This window comes from Botrytis sinoallii (assembly GCF_014898435.1).
Source record: "Botrytis sinoallii strain Bc 23 chromosome Unknown BSIN_016, whole genome shotgun sequence".
NCBI lineage: Eukaryota > Fungi > Ascomycota > Leotiomycetes > Helotiales > Sclerotiniaceae > Botrytis > Botrytis sinoallii.
Genome location: NW_024066043.1, coordinates 308912 through 328102, shown reverse-complemented (window position 1 = coordinate 328102; position 19191 = coordinate 308912). Strand labels below are relative to the sequence as shown.

The following is a 19191-nucleotide window of genomic DNA, read 5'->3' as shown; positions in this document are numbered from 1 at the left end:
CCAAAAAAACAAGAATATTGGATTTATTTTAAGCAACTTCACAAAGGCCTTTATTGGTTATTGTATAGCTTAATATGAGTAAGAAGTTTCTGGAAATATAAATACTTCTCAATACTTTTCGGGAATTCCTAAAAAGAGAAGAACAATCACTGAACAAAACCGCGATCATGAACGCTGAAGCTCAATACTTCCAATATCTTGCACAATCTGCTGGAACAGATAGCCGAGTACGAAGAAGACCAACTCCAGAATTCACCGACTGGAACTTTCTCACTGAATGGGAGAGGTCAATGCAACCCAAAAAGAAATTCCCTAAATTCCAGAACGAACCTTTTGAAGAAAATTTAAGCAATCCACAGGAGCCTATCCCGGAATATGATACACCTCCACAATCACAAGATGAATCCCCAGAAACAACACAGGAAATAGACGAACAACACAAGCAATCAAGAAAAGACAATGAAATGTTCCAGAGATACATTATTCCGGTTTCTGTACTCATCGGGGCTCTTATATTTTCTATTCTCAGCCACTCTTTCTTTTCGGCAGCCGGAAACTTCGTTAAGAATGTATTAGAAGCTTTTCTTGTGCTTTTTGTTTTTCGTCCCGATCAATTACGCGCTTTGATTGAGATACTCTGGGGATGTTTCAAATGTTTGGAGAATTTCCCTCAATTTTATTAATATCAATACATTCAAGATAAATAACCACATTACTCTTTGTGCTGAGTGTTAATGCTAAATGACTAATGAACTTGCTTTGACATGAATAGGTGTTACCTTGAAGAGGATGGTAATATGGAATTGATTGAAAACTTTGAGAATTTTGGACGATCAGACAAAATGAGCCAGAGATATACTCAGCTCATTAATAGAGTCTGTGATCGAAATTCCCTAGATGTTCTCATGTGTTACAACTCGGCTCCTGGAAACATACTATTATTCAACACTGAGATTTCCTAACATCTACACAAACAACAAACAACTTGCATGGAATAACACGAGGATTGTCTCAACCTCTATATCCCTAGCTTACCCTTCTCCGACCATTCCATCAGTGAACAGCCCCGCAATCAGGAAAATTACGCGAACAAGCCCAAAGACACAAGTTGAAACTACTTAATATGAATTTTCACATCATCAAATCCACAAAAACCAGGTTTCCGAGCTCTCACGCAAAATCCCATCGTGAAAACTGCAAAGATCTTGGAAGAATCCGAGACGCAGAGAATGACATAAAAGTTGCACAAGAAAATGATAGAAACGCACGAAACAGATCGGGAAGGGCCAATCAAGCCATTGTGAATTTTGCTTATAGTAAGGTGTATTGTTTTCTGGAATACTGCTGTACAATCTATGTCACGTTCTTATTTTGGAAATCATTTGGAGCTAATTGACATAGGTGATCTCAGCAAATAGGAAGTCCCTAATATGCGTGGAAAAGATCATGTCACATAGAATAAGAAGCTGACAATAAATTTCCCGTAAAATCCTATGATTTAACCCTTATCAGCTTGATACTGCAAACGACTCGAAGCACTAAACATTATCGATTCGATATTCTTACTAGGAAATCTGGAGATACATCAACTTTCATACTTTAAATTGAAGCGGTTGCTGTGCAATAAGAGGGATATAAACATAAGCGAAATAACGAAGGAAAGATGCTGTGAACGAGACATTCTTTTGAGGCGATCAATCATATTTTACAATCGATTTTAGGAGCTAGACATTACGATATCGTACTTCGAACTCTCAAAAAATACCTCGAGCGAACAAATCAGTAACAATGTCCAAACAATAAAAATTCACGACTATAAATTCTTTGAATCCTCATTTTCCTCACCGCATCATGGAGAAATATACTCACTCACCATACCCATCCCCCAGAATTGAACTAAACAAACTCCAGTATTAAACCACTCCGTAAACATAGTCCAACAAGCAATCCCCCCATTCCCACCTCAAACCATGGACTCCAATCCCCCAACCCCACCCCCTACACCCGTACCCCCTCCCCCACCTCCCCCCCCAATAACCCAAGCCCAAGCCACCAGCGCCGAGCTCACCGAGCTCCTCCTCCTGCGCACTCAAGCGCGCGAATTTCACAACCCCATCTCATCGCACGCACGCCAACTCACTCATCAAGCCGAGCGCATCGAGCTTCTGGAGATGAGGAACCAGCAACTGCAGACGCAGATGCAGATGTTTTGGGCCGAGTTTGATAGGAGGCGTGATGAAGGGGTCAGGGAGGGAGTGGTTCAGGGGGCTTTGGAATCGTGGGAGGAGTTTGTGAGGTTGTTGAAGATGGCTTTGGTGGTCGTGGTGGCGGTGCTGATGCATTGTTTCCTTTGTCTTTTGTTGAAGATTTTGAGAGTGGAGGGATTTTGAGGGGTGACAACTGCTGGGGATTTGGAGGGGAGATATGACAGGTATGTATTGTACTGTTATATAATTCCGTAGGTCGAAATTTCTTAGATATAATAGAATAGATTTTTTTTAAAGAACAAATATGAATCGTTAAGTGATGATCAGCTTATGTAAATAACATCTCTGATACGAATACCGTGACCAATAGCCGAAAATTCTGAAGTTGATATAGCCTATAGCCTTACGTGACTTGATTAAAGATCCGATCTACTCTTAGTCTAATCGTCGCTTTTTTCGACGAGTGGAGCGACTCTTATAGTAAAGCTTTATGGAGATCTGCATATGGGATAATCAATAGCTTATATTATAAACTTAGATTCTAGAAATCTCTGTAACTACTTGAGTATTCGACAACTTGATTATCTTGTTGCTTTAATTATTACTAAATGATTTCTAAAACAAATCCTTCTTTGGGAATTATATTCGAAATAATCAAAAACAAGCTAAAAGATCTATCCGATATATAAAACAAGTCTTCATATGAACATTTATAGTAGATTGCAATCTGAGTCTCTAAAGAGACAAGGAAACCTTTGAATGAATCTGATCGACTGAATAGTAATATAAATCATTAGAACATGCGTGACATCACAAGAGGAAAAAATTATAATTCCCAGCGGAGATGACTTCTGAACATATACATACCTACCTATATACCATTTCAATCCCCCGACAAAATAAATCCCCAAATCCCCAAGATTAAACTCACAGCAATGAATAAATCAACATCACCATCACATCACAACCCGAATCAACAATCTCCATCCCACCCCACCCCACCATAATAACCTACCACAACCTCAAACATATATATTCAACTCCAGATACTTTATCCATCCACCCATACATCCATCAATTCTCCAACATACCATACCACATACCCCAGACAGAACCATCCCAAAATCTTCTCTTCGCGCTCCTCTCACTCTAAATCTAAACCTAAATCTCAATAAATCAATAAATCAAAATTATCCATCTTCTCTTCTCTCCTCTCCTCCAGCTTCCACGCGAACGAGTATACCACAATCTCCATCCTCGAGCAACTAATCATTCATTGATTCATTCATTCATTCACTCCATCCCTAAAAACGTCACAGAATAAACCCTACCATCGCACCTGGTTGGCGTCTCACAGGGGTAGGATGTCCATTGTTCCGATACTATTCTTCCTGCATGTATTAGGCTTGCTGATACTTTGGTTTGTGGAATCAATCTGCATTCAACATTGCCACTTTAGCTCTGATGTCGCTAGCTAATAAGTAGAATCTATATCTATGTCCCCAGCTTGCAGGCTTTTGCTTGATACTCTGATCGATCACCGGTATACGAGAGAGATTATCCCAATTATCTTGAGTATCAAGTCATTTTATAATATTTTCACGTATCACCTGGGCCAGGTGCCTCTCAAGGTAGGGAATCCTCTATGGCGCAGCATTCAAGCCACCCCGCATTTATGAGCACCTGCATCCTCACGACAACTTGGAAATATCAGAAAACCGGTACACTTACCTAGTAGCTTTCTGAACAGTCTCAGATATAGATGCAGTTGCTGTCACAATGAGAGTTAAGTCCAGAATTCAATCCACCAGACTATATGGCTACTCAACTCAGTCAAATCTATGAAACCGTTCACACTCTCATCGGGCCATTCATACCCTTTCTTGTACCCATCAACTTTTACATCAACCTACGGTTCTTATCTCACCAAAAATGGAAAACGAGTGCAGCTAGCAATGTTGTTAATATAGCAAATATCATACAACTTCTGAGCCGATCACTACCGCGGGTATTACTGACATTCTGGAGCATGAATGGGGACTTTGTCGGGCAATGGACGGTTTGGACGGAGACTGGACTAATTATTTTGGCTCTTCTGATATGGGGCTCAGAATGGGATATTGATGAAGGATCGATTGATGAGATGCTAGATGATTGGTGGGCTACATCTGCCGACAGAAACGAGCAAAGAAAGGTTGAGGAACAACGAGAGAAGGAGTCTGATAAGGGAGGAATTGCTGTTGAGTGCCAATGACATCATTCGAAAGGTCGCTAATTGAGATGGAGACGCTTAAGTACGAAAAGCTTCGAGAGATTTGATTGCTTGAACTCTCAACTGCGCCATGACTAGGAGATTAAGATGCTTCGAAAGTTTGCGGTTACCGTTGACGATGACGATGAAGGTGTGCATCAATGGAACCGGAGTAACATACAAGCTGAATCAAGAAACTCTGTTTTATGCAGGAGCTGTGAAGTTCTCCTTGGAGGTAGCGAAAATGGAGCCAGCGTCAAGCCTACAGAAATATATGGGATTGTCATATCATCCGCAAGTCATGATCAAGACTAAGGGATTTACCCGCTCAATTGTTCGAATTTTGATACGAGAGATCCATTTAAATTGAAGCTTAATGGCCTTAAATCTCACAGCATAACACTAGGTCCACTGAATAACACGCTATTATAAGCTAAGAATCGCCAAGGTTGCATTTGACGTAATCGTGCCGTTACTCCCGTGATAGATACTCAACCACGACGACACCCAGAATTATTTTCTCTTTTTCTCAACTCTTCTCAACATAACAACATTTTTGGCTATCCTCCACAAACTGAATATGTCTGAATCATCCATCCACAAACGTGCCGTGGTAGTTTCCGCTTCGGCGATTGCATTTCTTTTCGCTTTCGTTTTAATCGTTGTCTTCATCGCGACGGATATCATTCATATTCCATACGTTTCTCATGGTTTGGGTTCACTTTTTTCCTGGATGACTGTGATCCTATCACCAATCTACCCATTCTGGGCTCCTCTAACGCTTGGTTTCTCTATCAAGCTATGTCGACACAAGGCATTTCCAAAGCAAACAGAATGGATCACTTCATCTATTCTGATTTGTACATCACATCTTGGACGAGTGATTGTGGATACGATGCAGGTGTTGGGGTTTTTTGACAAAGTTTGCAGCTTGAGAAATTGCTGGCATGAATATATTCAAATGTGCTTGATTGCAGTTGTAATAATGGGCGAAGTCGTTGGAATTCCATGGGATGCAAATATTGTTCAGACTTGGGTCGACCAATTGGCGGTCGAATCTGAGGACCAGGCAGCAAAAGAAACAGCTATAAATGATGAGGATGGGATGGAAAAGGGTCTTGCTGATCAAGCTCCTGAGGAGGTTACGTGCTTGGATAGTAGAAATTCGGGACTACATGAGAAGCAGATGTCTGTTGAGACTATTGAGCTTCATGGAACTGAGGACGTTGAGTTGCCCGTGGATGAGGCATCGACACAGAGTGATGAAGGCACGAAATAGACACACCATGCGAGATCTATTCATGTTTGACTACAACACAGGCTATTGGAAATCGAAATCGAAGTGGAATACGTAAATTAGAAAACAGCTGGTGTTGAGGATTGTTCAAGGGAAGTAGAAAATTGTAGCATCAAGCAATGATTTGTCAACTTGGGCTTCCTATTACCTTGTTTCCGATTTATATCACTCGTTGATCACAAGTAAAATTCCGTGCTATCCATGGAATTTCACAATGCGTGCAGGGTCAACTGAAATCGTCAGTTCCGACTAAATTAAAATTCTGTGTATTAGCAAAAGAAATCTTCCCGAGGTCGCTGAACCTACTCTACAATAGTACTAGTCCCGTTTGCGGACTCGCTAAATTATTTTCATTCACATATATATTCCGACTTCCATATAACAAAGACTGAGGGCTAATCACCAACCTTTCTCCTTAATAGAAGCTATGCTCTTTGTTGCTTGGCCAATGTCAACAAAGACTCCTTAAGCAAAAACCGTAAGATATCTCCTTATCTCAATGAAAATGTATGGACGTAGTTTTTGGCATCTCACCAATTTCAACATATCGGATCTCATCGAAGGCCCGTCCGTCGCAAATCACCAAAATTTGATTTGATTGGGTGCAAGGGCAATAGGAAAATGGCAAGAGGTGAATTCATACAGCAAGCCAAGGTCATTGTGGCTTTCCCCAATATTGGAGTGGGCGCCCTTGGCGAAATTAAGGATCAAATACTTCCCGACACCAATGTCACTTTCTTTCGGTCCAGCTTTTATTTCAATGATCCCCCATCAGCTGAGGGAATAGCGGAAAGAGATTTGATAGTTGCTCCTGCTCCTCCGCCCATACCATGGGAAAAGCTAAGAGAGATTCGAGAACGAGTGCTGAAAGATATAGAACAGACTATGGTGGAACCAGGAATCATCATCCTAGATGATAATTGTAAGCCTAGACTCAACCTTATCGATGCAATGGAGATTGAAGACTGGGATTATAAGCTCGTTTCCCCTGCACGTAGTCAAATCACTCGGGATCTCATGCCGATGCACTATGGAATTCAAATGAAGGAGCAGTGGCTGGGTGCGCTGAAGCATCTGAAAGACGATTGGGATGAATATGTCATTCCCACCAGGGAGAAATTTGAAATTCCCCCGGGCCAATCGCTATCAGATGTCATTGTGTAGATTATGCAAGAACCGGTTCCGATACCAAGACCTGCCGATGATCCTAGAGATTATTCAGAGGAGGATGATGATGGAGAGGTAATCGACAATGAGCTTCTCCGAATAGCTCACAATACGGACAATAGGCTTGGATCCAATGCTCAAATTCGAGCTTTGCCACTATCATTTTCCAACGTCATTGTTAATTCGCCCTACAGTCAAAACAGAAACACAAGCAACGCCAAAACAAAAACCTTTTTCACATGGTTCTTCTTCCTCGCTAATGCCATACTTACTGTTGGACTTGCGTACGTACTTTACAACATGGCCTTAGACTACGAAGAATTCATCGAGAGCGACAAACCGGAAAAGCGAGAGATTCTGAAAGAACCATCCGAGTGGGTGGAAGAAAGTCCATTTTTCATTTGGACGACATGGCCAAAGAAACTAGTGAGAATGGCATTGCCTTACGCTGCAAAGAGGAGACAAGTAAGCGAGGAACTATTAGAGACGGTTGAGAAATGGATACAAACGGAACGATTTTTGAGAGGAAGCGATCCGGGATGGCAGTTTTCGGATGTGCTTGAAAAATTGAGGCATGTGGGGCTTATCACTTCGGATACTATAAAGAAAGAAGCATCTGGGGTAGTCTCTAAAGTGGCTTCTACAGCAGCTTCTACGCTTTCCGCACCAACGACTATACCGACGATTGATTTAATAGGGGCTGAGTATGATTAAGGTTAGCATTTAAAATGCATGAGATATAATAGTAATGCCATGATTTGAACTGGAGGCTTATGAATTATGCATGAACATGTTTGGCACAGCTGGGCGTGAATACCGGATAGGATGAAGCACTTTCTGAAACTGATATGGCTCTCGCATCAACCACATTTTAGCCTCATCAAAATGTCACGTTCTCCACGACCCCAAACACCACAATTATGTTTCTACTTCAAACACGTGATAATTTTCTATTGTCAACCAATCATCGTTTTTCTAGCAGCGGATATTAGTCAGCCCCGCTTATCCCCGAAACGATCACCATCCCACCATCATCCCACTTCCTCCTGACTCAAACCCCTCTTTATCAAACTCCCGACTCCCAACTACTCACCGTGCGAAACCTTATCATCCATCGTGATCGATCTCAATTAAAAACTCTTTCAACTTCCCATCACGCGGAAACCCCTTCTTTATCTTCTTGGAACACAATAACATCCTGTCAATTCCGAAACAATCTCGATGAAGCCTATTTCTCCGCACGGTACATGCTTCCAAGGCTTCGAACAGGAAGACTTTGCTTGTGCATGAATCAAAATGGAAGGAAAGAGATGAGAAGAAACAAAAATGAATCGAAAACAGCTACCAGTTCATTCTGTTTCTGTTCTTATTCGGTGGCATGTGGAAGGATCATCTGATTCTTTCTCCACATGCAAATAAACGTGCTTGACGTGCTTGACGTGCTTTTTAGCGGACCCCTTGCTTTCTTTTGGCGGGGTATTGGACCCTGGACCCCTTGTTTTTACCCTCTTTTTATGCGGTGAGATTCAGTTGCGACAAGAGATTCATGATTCGGGCATGAATTGCTGGGAATCATGTACAATGAAATCTTTACACATAAAATGTATAAATATTAGCGATCATTTCACGTTTATGCGGTGTTACTTGTCAGGTTACTTGTGTATCTTTGAACAACACATAAACTCTGTTGCTCTTGCATACATCTCATTCATATAAGACTGTCTCTTTCTCAATCAATATAGAAGGATTCTGGGAATCTAGTTACCTGTCTTTTTGCCAATCATACCAATTTCTTGGATTTCTTTTCGATACCCAGTATACTACGTCTTTCAGAGGACACTTTTGAAACTCGGTTTGAAGATACCGAATAGTATATACCCAAACAGCTGCAATACCTATCTGTATATCTTATCACTCCACCCCCCACACACAAACTCAACATGGGATCAATAGCCAGAAGAACCATTGGTTCGACCCATCAATGGTGGAAAGAAGCTGTTGTATATCAAATTTATCCCGCCTCCTATCTCGATACTACCGGTTCTGGAGATGGTGATCTCAATGGTATCACCTCAAAATTACCATATATCAGATCTCTCGGTGTAGATGTAGTATGGATTTCACCTATCTATGCATCTCCTATGAATGACATGGGCTATGATATTTCGGATTATCGAGCTATCAATCCTATGTTTGGTACTATGGAAGATTGGGAACGTGAGTCATCCCCTCCTCATCCCTTTCTCAAGACTCTCAGAAATACTAAAAACACATAGGTCTCTGCGCCAGAGCTCACGAACTAGGGCTAAAACTAGTAATGGATCTCGTGGTAAATCACACCAGTTCTGAACATCCCTGGTTCAAAGAATCCGTCTCGGGCGGTCCTAACGGTCCCAAAAGAGACTTCTACTACTGGCAACCACCTAAGAATGGCAAAGAGCCCAATAACTGGGGTGCCATGTTTGGTGGTTCATCCTGGGAGAAAGATCCTTCTCATCAAACAGACGAATACTATCTTCACGTCTACGATGTCAGCCAACCCGATCTTAACTGGACAAATCCAGCTGTTCGCAACGAGGTCTGGGATATTATGCGTTTTTGGCTCGATAAAGGATGTGATGGATTTCGCATGGATGTTATCAACTGTATTTCAAAGGAACCTGGATTTCCCGATTTTGAAGTCACCGATCCGAGACTTGAATTCCAGATTGGCGTGAGGGGCAATTTCAATGGACCTCATGTCAAGGAATATTTGGAAGAAATGCATCGCGAAGTCCTCTGTCATTATCCCGAAGCATTTACCGTGGGAGAGACCCCAGGACTCAAGAGACCTGAGAGTGCATTGGGCCTCGTACAAGGAGGAAAACCTCTCCAAATGATCTTCCAATTCGAACACATGTACTTTGATATCCAACCCGGAAAGAAACCCTTCTTTCCTCGCCCTTCATGGGATCTTACCGATATCAAGAGAAATCTCGGGGAGTGGATGTCCTTCAATGCCGCGAATGACGGCTGGGACTCTCTCTACCTAGAAAATCACGATCAGCCGCGTATTCTTGGGCGCTGGGCAAAAGATACTCCGGAATGGAGAGTGCAAGCTGCGAAAATGTTAGCGCTATTCCATGCAACCGGTAGAGGAACCTTGTTTGTCTATCAAGGACAAGAAATCGGAACGGCAAACAGCAAGTGGTGGACAAATGAAGAGTTCAGAGACGTCGAAGAGATTAATTTCTTCGCGGCAGAGAAGGCGCGCCGGGAGAAAGAATCGAATGGGAAAGAAGTAGACATGACAGATATTTCGCGCGGTATCCAAGGATACGGAAGAGATAACTCGAGAATGGGTATGCAATGGAATGACTCTCCAAATGGCGGGTTTACAAAGGGTAAACCATGGATCAAGACGAATGAGGAATACAAGGAAATCAACGTCGCGGCGCAAGAGGGAGTTAAGGGGAGTACGTTGGAGTTCTGGAAACAGATGATTAAACTCAGGAAAGAGAATCCCGTGTTATGTAAAGGTGGATTTGAAATGGTGGATCAGGAGAATCAGGAGGTTTATGCATATCTGAGGAAGGGAGAGGAGAAGGAGTATTTGGTTGCGTGCAATTTCAAGGAGTGGGATGTTAAATGGAAGGTTCCAGTTGAGACGGGAAAGCTGTTGTTCGGAAGTTATGAGGAAGGTGTGCAGAGTGGAGAGAAAGAGGGTGAATTGAATTTGAGGCCGTTTGAGGGAAGAATATATGTGAGAGATATTTGATAGGGAGAAGTATGGTTTAAATGTTTGTTGGAGCTCAATGCAAAATTCTTTTCTTATGCAAACTTTTGCTTTCTGTTTGTGTAATATGTATGAATTGGTGAGATACATGGAATGCTTTTCGTATCATCTGATCACGGTACAGCAGACATTAGAGAGAGATCCTTCCACGAGGCACTATTCCGACTGTGGATCTAAGTGAGAGATTCGATGACTCGGAATAGCTAACAAGATAAAATCACAATCGCGTGGTAGCTGATATCAAACAATGCAACCAATAGCGTGGAGAATAGTTTTAGGAATGTTGTGAGGAGAAGCTAGTATCATGCTATTAAGTCACTCAATGATGAGAATGGGTGAGCAAATAAGACGTAATATCGGTTGCTCAATCAATGTGATGTTCATTAAAGATTATAGAATCGTTCAAGGCGCGTAGAAAGACCTTATAGATGTACCTAGTAGTTCGTTGTCGAGTTTTCCTAATTGTAACTGAGGATGTTACTTTAAACCTCTCAGCTACTTTCCACGTACGGGTTCATCCAAAAGCTTCACAAACTCTGATCATATTTGTCAAATCATAGCTAGACATCCAGCATACTTCTAATCTGCTGTGGGGGAGCCGATACAGAAACAGTACTATTAGTGCTTGCACCTTGTTCGGACTCAACTTGTGTCACCGAGCTAGCTTCAGAACTTCTTGTCCTCCCTGGACTATCTCTAAATCTTCCTTCGGTATCCAGATGCGGAGGATATAATATACCAGCGGTCGTTCTCAATGCCTCGTTACTTCTCGTAGGGGTTTCGATATCTCTTTCATACCTAGTAGGTGACGGAAGATCTTCCATCTCTACCTCTCTTCCTAAATCCCTTGTTCTTGGGGCTCCACCTCCGACTTCAGCGACGATGGCAGTTATCCTCTCTTGCATACTGGCAATTTTGTTATCACCATGTAGCCTACTCCACCATCTCGGCTTCTTCGTGTATCCAATCTCTTCATCCGCTGCTACATCGCGAATCCGTCGCTGTCGAAGCAAATCACGATCCTCGTTCGGATTCACGTAGCCACCGATCTCGTAGACGAGCAGTATGAGAGCTATTGGTCCCCAACCTAAGGGATACATAACTTCCAATTTCGTTTGAATGTTGAGAGGAGATATTGGAAAACAAAATGAAATTGCAGCGATATATCCGATCATGATTAGAGAAAGCAAAAGAGTAAAGACAAATTTGGCTGGAGTGTGTTTAAAGACTGCAATTAAGCGGTTCCCAAACCCCTGTTCGTGAGATATGTAGTGATATATCGAGTGTTGTAAGGAGTATATTGTCGTTAGCCATCCTCCAAAAAGAAGAAAGGCTGCGAGCTTGAACCGGACATCTGTTGCGGCCGGTGCAGCAATATCATTGCTCTGATCCAAATCTCGTTGCTTTTCGAACGAACCCCATGATCTCGGTATGACCAACAAGAAGTTCAACCAGAAGAAAAAATAGAAAACCAGAGGAATAACTAGTTCGATCTTCGTCCGCTTATCATCCTCCCTCAATGCGCGTCGATTTTCAGGGATATCAAGCATTTGTCTCTCTTGCCAGCTGCCCCAATGTCTTACACTCTCCCACACGGCTGCCATCGTTGCAGGTACCATCAAGAACCAAAAGAAGTTCGTTAAAGCGAACGGCAATTCTGGTAAAAAGTATCTGTCAACATCGACAGTACTTATGCCGCTAATACCTCCACAAGTTCCAATTATAAGCATCCAATACCATTGCCATCTTCTACTTACTGCGCGGAATCGTTTTCGAGGAGATAAACTTGTTCGGCCGTGTTTTCGTAGGTTAATCAATGTGAACATAATACTGATCAGGAACAAGATTCCCATTGCGAGACCAATTTTGGACCGCGCTCCCATGGGTTCGATTGGTGAATAACATGATGTGCTGTTAAGAAATGTGCCATTTTGGAGTAAATGAGGGGTATATGGGTCGAAGAGAATGAAGCAGAGGGATCCATTGGAAAACGTGCCATTGGAGTAAAAGGTATAGTTCCAATGTTTCAAGGTTGTAAGATTGAAATGCACTCCTTCGATGAAGGTGTCGCTGGCATTATCACCAGGTGGAAATGGTACAAGATCGCGACTATCCAAGGACGCCATCACGAAGGAACATTCAGTCTTTGGCAGATTGCTTCGAATAAGTATTCATGGGCCCGGTAGTTCCTCTGGACGGTGGAACAGGGGAATCATTAGAAGCACATGGTATTAATAGACAATATCCAGAGGGTGTGAATTGTATTGTATTTAATAAGATAACAACAGTGTGGAATGTTGAAAAGTTGTCAAGCAGACAATGCTTCTGGAAATGCCGAACATTCCGTCAATAAGCTTTCTAATGGTAATCGCAGCTTCGTATTGTAGTTATAACGTTACTTCAAACCTTGGACAAATTTTGAAGACCTCGCCGGCTCGTTAGTAAGGTATTAAATTTGCATCGACTATATTTCCTCCAGTGAAGAGGGGAGTGAAGGGAGGAAGTTGATAAGAAGTATCGAAGCTCAAGCTTCACCAGAATAAGTTCTTCATGTGATCCGTGCATTTAAAAGTCTCCACAACGGCACTAAAAGCTCCACGACAGCTACTCACACTATGTACTGTAAATCATAGGTGTTCAGGGTCCTAGAGGTATCAGAGATATCAGATTGTTCAATGCACCAGCAGATGTGCAAAGGAAAAGAACCCAATTGAACAGTCAAGATGACATCCGCAGATGAAGAAAACTCCTATATCGATTTCGAAACTTTCCTCTCGCCCACATTCTCCCCTTCAGCATTCGCAAACTCTCTTGTTCTGGGGACAAACAACCCTACCGATACACCCCTCGATCTCTCCACACCTCTCTCCCGTGTGCTATTCGATGCGCAAGAAATAAATACACATATTGATACCCTGACAACCAAAAGCGCCCTTCCCCTCCTATCACATACCCAAGATCAGACTGAATCGAGTCAGAGGATAGTACAAGAGATAGATTCGCAGGTCGCAAGTCTCAATGATGGATATAAACGACTTGAGAAGGAAGTTTTAGTACGATATGAAACTGCAGAGGAAGTCCAAACTGTCGCCAGTAGATTATGGGAAACCGTAAGACTGGGGCGGGTAGTCTCACGATGCTTGCAATTGGGGAGACAACTTGAGATTCAGCTGTCTGAAATCGGAAATACGGGTGCGCCTGTCAAGGTTCCGGGTGCAAAGGAGGACCATAAAGCTTTGGTGAGGTGTTCGAATACACTACTGAATATACGAGAATTTTTCCAGAAAAGTGGCCCTGGGGAAGAAGGTCACGGTTTAGAGAGAATAGAGGTTGTGCGGACGCTTCAGACATCGATTATCAACCCCGCAGAACGAGTCGTAATTTCCAGATCACAGCAACTTATTCGCGAATTTTCGATGAGCAATTTATCATCTAGCAGCAACAACGCATCGACATATGCGCAGACCAGGGATACCAAAGAGCGCACAGATTCGGCTTTGAAAACTTTATACCTTCTATCCTCAACATCAGGACTTAACAGCAAGAACGCGAAGAAACTAAAATGGGAACCAGATCTCCTCGTTCAATCGCTTCAGGATTATCTCCGGACTGCTCTCACTAGCTCATTGGCATCTCTTTCTCGTGCTCTTGCTACGCTTCCTACACTCGATCGAACTCTTCTCGAGGTATCTGCTCGATGCCAAAATGTTTTGGCGCTGGAATCACTACTTGCATCTATACAGCCACCTGCGCACCCAAACTTGCCCTCGGATGATATAGCTCCAGCCAATTTTCTCCAGCCTTTACTCACATCTTTAGAAACTGGTTCGTTACCAAGTTATTTCTGGAGGACTTTAGCTGGTGGGTTGACCACAAAGGTACAAGAAATTATCAATAAAGGTGGTGTTAGCGCTAGAACATTAAGAAGCAATCGTAACAGTGTTAGGGATGCTATTCGAGAATGTGTCGTGAAAGGAAGCCGTGCACCAGCTGGAATAACTGCTTTGAAAGGCGAGAAAAAAGCAGATGCTAGCTGGGAACGAGAAGTAGCGGTAATGGTTGGAAGTGTTATGGGTCCACTAGGCCGCTGAAGCATATCATATGTTCCACGGAATGATAATTAGTGCAGGTCAAGAGCCAAGGCGAATCTCTAGATCTCAAGATATCTGAGACATACCCAGTATGCGTGTGGCTCTCAAAGCCCATGAACACCCGCAAGGCTACTCGCCGTGCCTGTATTTTTTAGGAGTACAGTTGCCATCGAGAAATTTCTGTCTGTGCCAGCTGAAGGTATGATGTGAGAGAAGGGAAAGAAATGTGCAGACTAGTGATATATACCATCATCATATGATTGAATGGGAACTACGCTGAAAAGCATTCACCCCTTGCATTATGATATAATCGCATCTTTGTGTGTTTCCCTGAGTTGTTCATATTCGCTTCTCTTTGTACAAAGTCAGATATATTCTAGTGAATGTTCCATACTGTCCCATTTCATGAGCCTTCTCCTAAGTGTGCAGAGCAATCGGTTGATTTGATAACATTGAGACACCGATCGCTAAAGCTCTTAATATTCAGTTGACGTCTATACATTCTAAAAAGAATTGATGCATTTTCAGGATCTGCTATCTAATCTCATTCGCAGATCTCAAAATCACTCTGGTTGGCATGATAAGAACATATGTAGTGAACCTAAGATTCATATCGTCACCATCGAAAATTGAGAATAAATACAGCGTTAAAGAACAAACGAATTGAGTAGCTCAAGCGAGTAATTAGGAGAGACTCACATATGAGCCGTAATGTAAGAATATTCATACAAGAAGTAGATAGTTGTTATGAAATTGACATGCCATCCACGCCTATTCTTACGATCATCTATATGATGGCCATGGCTTTCTGGAGTTTGAGAAATTTTTGTAAGGCATGTAACGGCTGGACATTGACAAATGTTTAGTATACGGTTTCCCCTCGATTTGATTCACTACTATTGGGGGCCCCATTCTTCCTTATTTAGTCCGGTACAGAAAACATATATAAACTCCTTCGGATTCTGGTGTCAGGCCCAGAGGGGCGCCCGCATGGGGTGACCGTGAGCAATTGACAATGACAGACATCGTCGAGAAGTCAACGACGCACCTGCTCCTGTGTACTGTCACGCTTGAGGTAATTTAAGCTCTAGCTAAGGTGCTGTCGTCTGATATATGTCACACATATTACTTCACTGTCATTTAATCTGTCGACATACATGCCGTCATTCATCTGCCTGATCCCGCTTCTTGACTAAAGATCATTCATTGCCAATGACATGAGGGCGCGCCAAAGAGAACAACCCCATCTCACAGCATGTCATATCTTGATATTCCCAGAATTTCTGACCAATCGACGTAATCCTTGTTTATGCATGCAGCTACAAAGAGGTAGAATGATAGAGTATCACAATATTTGATTGGATTGTAAGCGAACTGTGGGACGCAGCCAAAACCGGGTATATTTTGCAGTGTGGAGCGTTTAGGACACTGCCTCTTAACGTCGTGTTCTTGAAGAAGTGTGCCATTCCAGAAGTCTCCCACTCGCATCTTGACCTCTTTCTCAATTGCACTGCCCAAAACTTGAGCATAATATCCCATTCAATATGGATGACTCAACGTCCGATGATACCCAAATGACCGCTATTCAGCACATGCAAAGCTGGCTCTCGGCTTGCGATGAACAACACACATGCAATGCTCTCACATCAGACCGGCCTTCTTGGCTTGTCGATACAGTGGAGTATTGTATCGTACCTGGAAGTAATCCAAATAATTATGTCGCACTCAGCTACACCTGGCAAGACAGTGCATCATCGGAAAATGAGGAGCCCTTTCGATTACTCGAGGATAACCTAAAGATCTTGACCCAGCCTGGTGCGTTGCGCAACGCCAGTCAATCACTACCAAAAGTTATTCTCGACGCCATGGAACTGACAAACCGTCTTGGTCAGAGATATCTTTGGGTGGATCGACTCTGCATCATCCAGGATCAAGAGATTGCAACAATATCTGAAGTTATGCGTATGGATCAGGTATATGCGGGGGCGTATGTGACTATAGTTGCTGCAGCGAAGTTTGGCCTTTTTGACAAACTGACTGCGACCCTGAGCGATCCCGGATTTAAAAATGAAAGGAAATTCAACGGACAGTCGTGGGAAATTCGTGCTCATTATTCATCAGTCGCCGATTCAAAATGGGCAGAGAGAGCTTGGACATATCAGGAAGCAATTCTCAGCAACCGCGTTATCTTTTTCTGCAATAGGACAGCTTTCTGGCAATGCGAATGTGCAACATGGGATATGGGGTTTCTTTCTCCAGGAAAGGTTCTTGACGAGTCTACGTCAGCCATGTCAAAGTTTTCGCTCATGAGAAGTTTTTCTGTGCCATCATATCCTGATTTTGGTCTGTACATGGATCTCATTTGTCCGTACAATGGACGCAAGCTCACGGATGACAAAGATGGTCTCTCCGCATGCCTGGGTATCCTGAACCGTCTAGCTCCAAGCTTTCCAGGTGGATTCATACACGGTCTACCGGCCCTTTTCCTCGACTACGCGCTTCTATGGCAGCCATTGAAAGACTGCTATAGAAGAACTAGCACATCTGAAAACGCTCGATACCTTCCATCCTGGGCATGGTGTGGATGGGAATGTTTCGTGGATCCTTGGAGTTTCCAAGCTAGCTTCTGTCTTGATAGCAACGATAGTTTACGGAAGGATAAAGCAGGCTCTTGGAAATTACAAAATCTTGTCACTTGGGAGGCCAGCTCCTCTGCACGCGGATCTGATTGGCTCAAAGAGATAACTGATCAACTTTCAACGAATATTCCTCAATTATCAATCCCGGACGTACAACGAAAAGAGAAAAATATCACCGATCCCGACCGCAAACTCACCACACATAGTAGTATGTACAACGACATAGAATCAATATTTTTATCCTCCTTAACAGAACATGCATTTTTTCTTCCCTCGGCGACTTTAAGAATCGAGGACAATCAACCGCCTCTCAAACGCGGCATCATGCACGTATTCACGGAACCCATTCTGAATGAAAAGCCCCTGTCAAGTTTACCAAGCGTAATCGTTCTGCAAAATCAGAAAGGTGTGTTCTGTGGTTTGTTACGCATCACAGGAGATGCGGAGTGTGAGCGAGGTACGCCCATGGAACTGGTTGCTATCTCAGAGGGTAGTGCCAGCCTCAAAGACATGGCGATGTGCTTTGAGGAGAAGGTTTTTCAAAATAGTCAATATTGCCACCCTGGTCCATTCAATGCCGAATATGATTCCGAAGGATGGTGGACTGGTGTATCAGGTGGCTCGTCTATATGGGGCAAGGAAAACTACGAGGTTATTGCTGAAGGAGACTATGAAGAAGGTCTCATCCTCCCTGATGGCTGTTTATGTAAGGATTGCTTGTGCGAGGCGCATCTAGAAGGTGACGCAATTCGTGAGTTTTATAACGTTCTCTGGGTACGAAGAGAAAACGGAATTGCGCATAGAGTAGGCTGTGGACGAATAATTAAAGACCGTTGGAGGCAAAATGATCCGGAAAAGACGAGAATTATTCTCAACTGAATACTACGAGCTGCTCCTCCGAAATTCTGGTGTTGAATAAATGATCTTGTTGCACAATGTAACGACAAGAACATTTATAAATGAGCAGTAGAATCTAAAAGAATAATAGTCATAGCCCTTGGTTAATTTCCACTTCTCTAAAACAAGAACTATATAGGTTCACACCTCCTATATGTCCCAATTCCGGTAATCTATATTAAAACTCACAATACAATAGTAATCCCTTTAGGGGGCGTAGACTCGATAAGACTCTATGATTTTGAGATAGATTGTATAGTATAATTCTATAGTTGATAGACTAGAATCCTAGGAGTATGAGAGTACAAGGCGTTCGAATTCTAGAACATCGAGATAATTAAATAAAGTTCGAGCAACATGAGAGTGATTTGTCGAATATAAAATGATATTGCAACTTTATAAAACAATCTTTTCACAACCCCAAGTCCCCTCATTCTCGGATGGAATTTACACTTATATATCTCATTCCATCCTAACCTCGCTTAATCATCAGATTTCTATCATGAGATTATCACCAAAATCGTTACTAACGTAACTTGACTAGAAATGAGTCATGTCATAATATAGGTCACAAAAATCATATTTTCCTATTTGACCTTGTCCTACATGCTACAGGGTGATCTACAATTATTACTAATCCAACTAAACTATCACTATCCTCTTCCTCTTCCATTTCCCTTTCTACCTAATCAATTTAATACTTAAATAATCTACCACATCATCGTTTTGGTAAGGGTATCTATTCAGCCTCTTCAATAATTTTCAATACTTTTTCAATACTAAATACAAATTCACCTTTTAACTTTATTCTCTTTCCACTTTTTTGTTTCTTTCATATTTCAAATAACTCTTTATATTCTTGAAGTT

General features: G+C 42.4%; 10 protein-coding genes across 10 annotated transcripts; 9 read left to right on the top strand and 1 right to left on the bottom strand.

The window, feature by feature from the left end:
- Positions 1-167: 167 nt before the first annotated feature.
- EAF02_008471 (uncharacterized protein) lies at positions 168-683 on the top strand (the record flags this gene model as incomplete). The annotated part of the gene is made up of 1 exon (XM_038904519.1): positions 168-683. The coding sequence occupies one exon, from the start codon at positions 168-170 to the stop codon at positions 681-683; it is 516 nt and encodes a 171-aa protein (XP_038755576.1).
- Positions 684-1970: 1287 nt separating this feature from the next.
- On the top strand, positions 1971-2390 carry EAF02_008470 (uncharacterized protein; the record flags this gene model as incomplete). The annotated part of the gene is made up of 1 exon (XM_038904518.1): positions 1971-2390. The coding sequence occupies one exon, from the start codon at positions 1971-1973 to the stop codon at positions 2388-2390; it is 420 nt and encodes a 139-aa protein (XP_038755575.1).
- Positions 2391-4023: 1633 nt separating this feature from the next.
- Positions 4024-4461, top strand: EAF02_008469 (uncharacterized protein; the record flags this gene model as incomplete). The annotated part of the gene is made up of 1 exon (XM_038904517.1): positions 4024-4461. The coding sequence occupies one exon, from the start codon at positions 4024-4026 to the stop codon at positions 4459-4461; it is 438 nt and encodes a 145-aa protein (XP_038755574.1).
- A 105-nt stretch (positions 4462-4566) lies between these two features.
- EAF02_008468 (uncharacterized protein) lies at positions 4567-4773 on the top strand (the record flags this gene model as incomplete). Its single annotated transcript, XM_038904516.1, has 1 exon — positions 4567-4773. The coding sequence occupies one exon, from the start codon at positions 4567-4569 to the stop codon at positions 4771-4773; it is 207 nt and encodes a 68-aa protein (XP_038755573.1).
- A 265-nt stretch (positions 4774-5038) lies between these two features.
- On the top strand, positions 5039-5737 carry EAF02_008467 (uncharacterized protein; the record flags this gene model as incomplete). The annotated part of the gene is made up of 1 exon (XM_038904515.1): positions 5039-5737. The coding sequence occupies one exon, from the start codon at positions 5039-5041 to the stop codon at positions 5735-5737; it is 699 nt and encodes a 232-aa protein (XP_038755572.1).
- A 639-nt stretch (positions 5738-6376) lies between these two features.
- Positions 6377-7636, top strand: EAF02_008466 (uncharacterized protein; the record flags this gene model as incomplete). The annotated part of the gene is made up of 2 exons (XM_038904514.1): positions 6377-6915; positions 6967-7636. The coding sequence occupies 2 exons, from the start codon at positions 6377-6379 to the stop codon at positions 7634-7636; spliced, it is 1209 nt and encodes a 402-aa protein (XP_038755571.1).
- A 1226-nt stretch (positions 7637-8862) lies between these two features.
- Positions 8863-10679, top strand: EAF02_008465 (uncharacterized protein; the record flags this gene model as incomplete). Its single annotated transcript, XM_038904513.1, has 2 exons — positions 8863-9139; positions 9199-10679. 2 exons carry the CDS (start codon positions 8863-8865, stop codon positions 10677-10679), a joined length of 1758 nt encoding a protein of 585 aa, XP_038755570.1.
- Positions 10680-11257: 578 nt separating this feature from the next.
- EAF02_008464 (uncharacterized protein) lies at positions 11258-12823 on the bottom strand (the record flags this gene model as incomplete). The annotated part of the gene is made up of 1 exon (XM_038904512.1): positions 11258-12823. The coding sequence occupies one exon, from the start codon at positions 12821-12823 to the stop codon at positions 11258-11260; it is 1566 nt and encodes a 521-aa protein (XP_038755569.1).
- Positions 12824-13420: 597 nt separating this feature from the next.
- On the top strand, positions 13421-14788 carry EAF02_008463 (uncharacterized protein; the record flags this gene model as incomplete). The annotated part of the gene is made up of 1 exon (XM_038904511.1): positions 13421-14788. The coding sequence occupies one exon, from the start codon at positions 13421-13423 to the stop codon at positions 14786-14788; it is 1368 nt and encodes a 455-aa protein (XP_038755568.1).
- A 1544-nt stretch (positions 14789-16332) lies between these two features.
- EAF02_008462 (uncharacterized protein) lies at positions 16333-18306 on the top strand (the record flags this gene model as incomplete). Its single annotated transcript, XM_038904510.1, has 1 exon — positions 16333-18306. The coding sequence occupies one exon, from the start codon at positions 16333-16335 to the stop codon at positions 18304-18306; it is 1974 nt and encodes a 657-aa protein (XP_038755567.1).
- Positions 18307-19191: the final 885 nt, after the last annotated feature.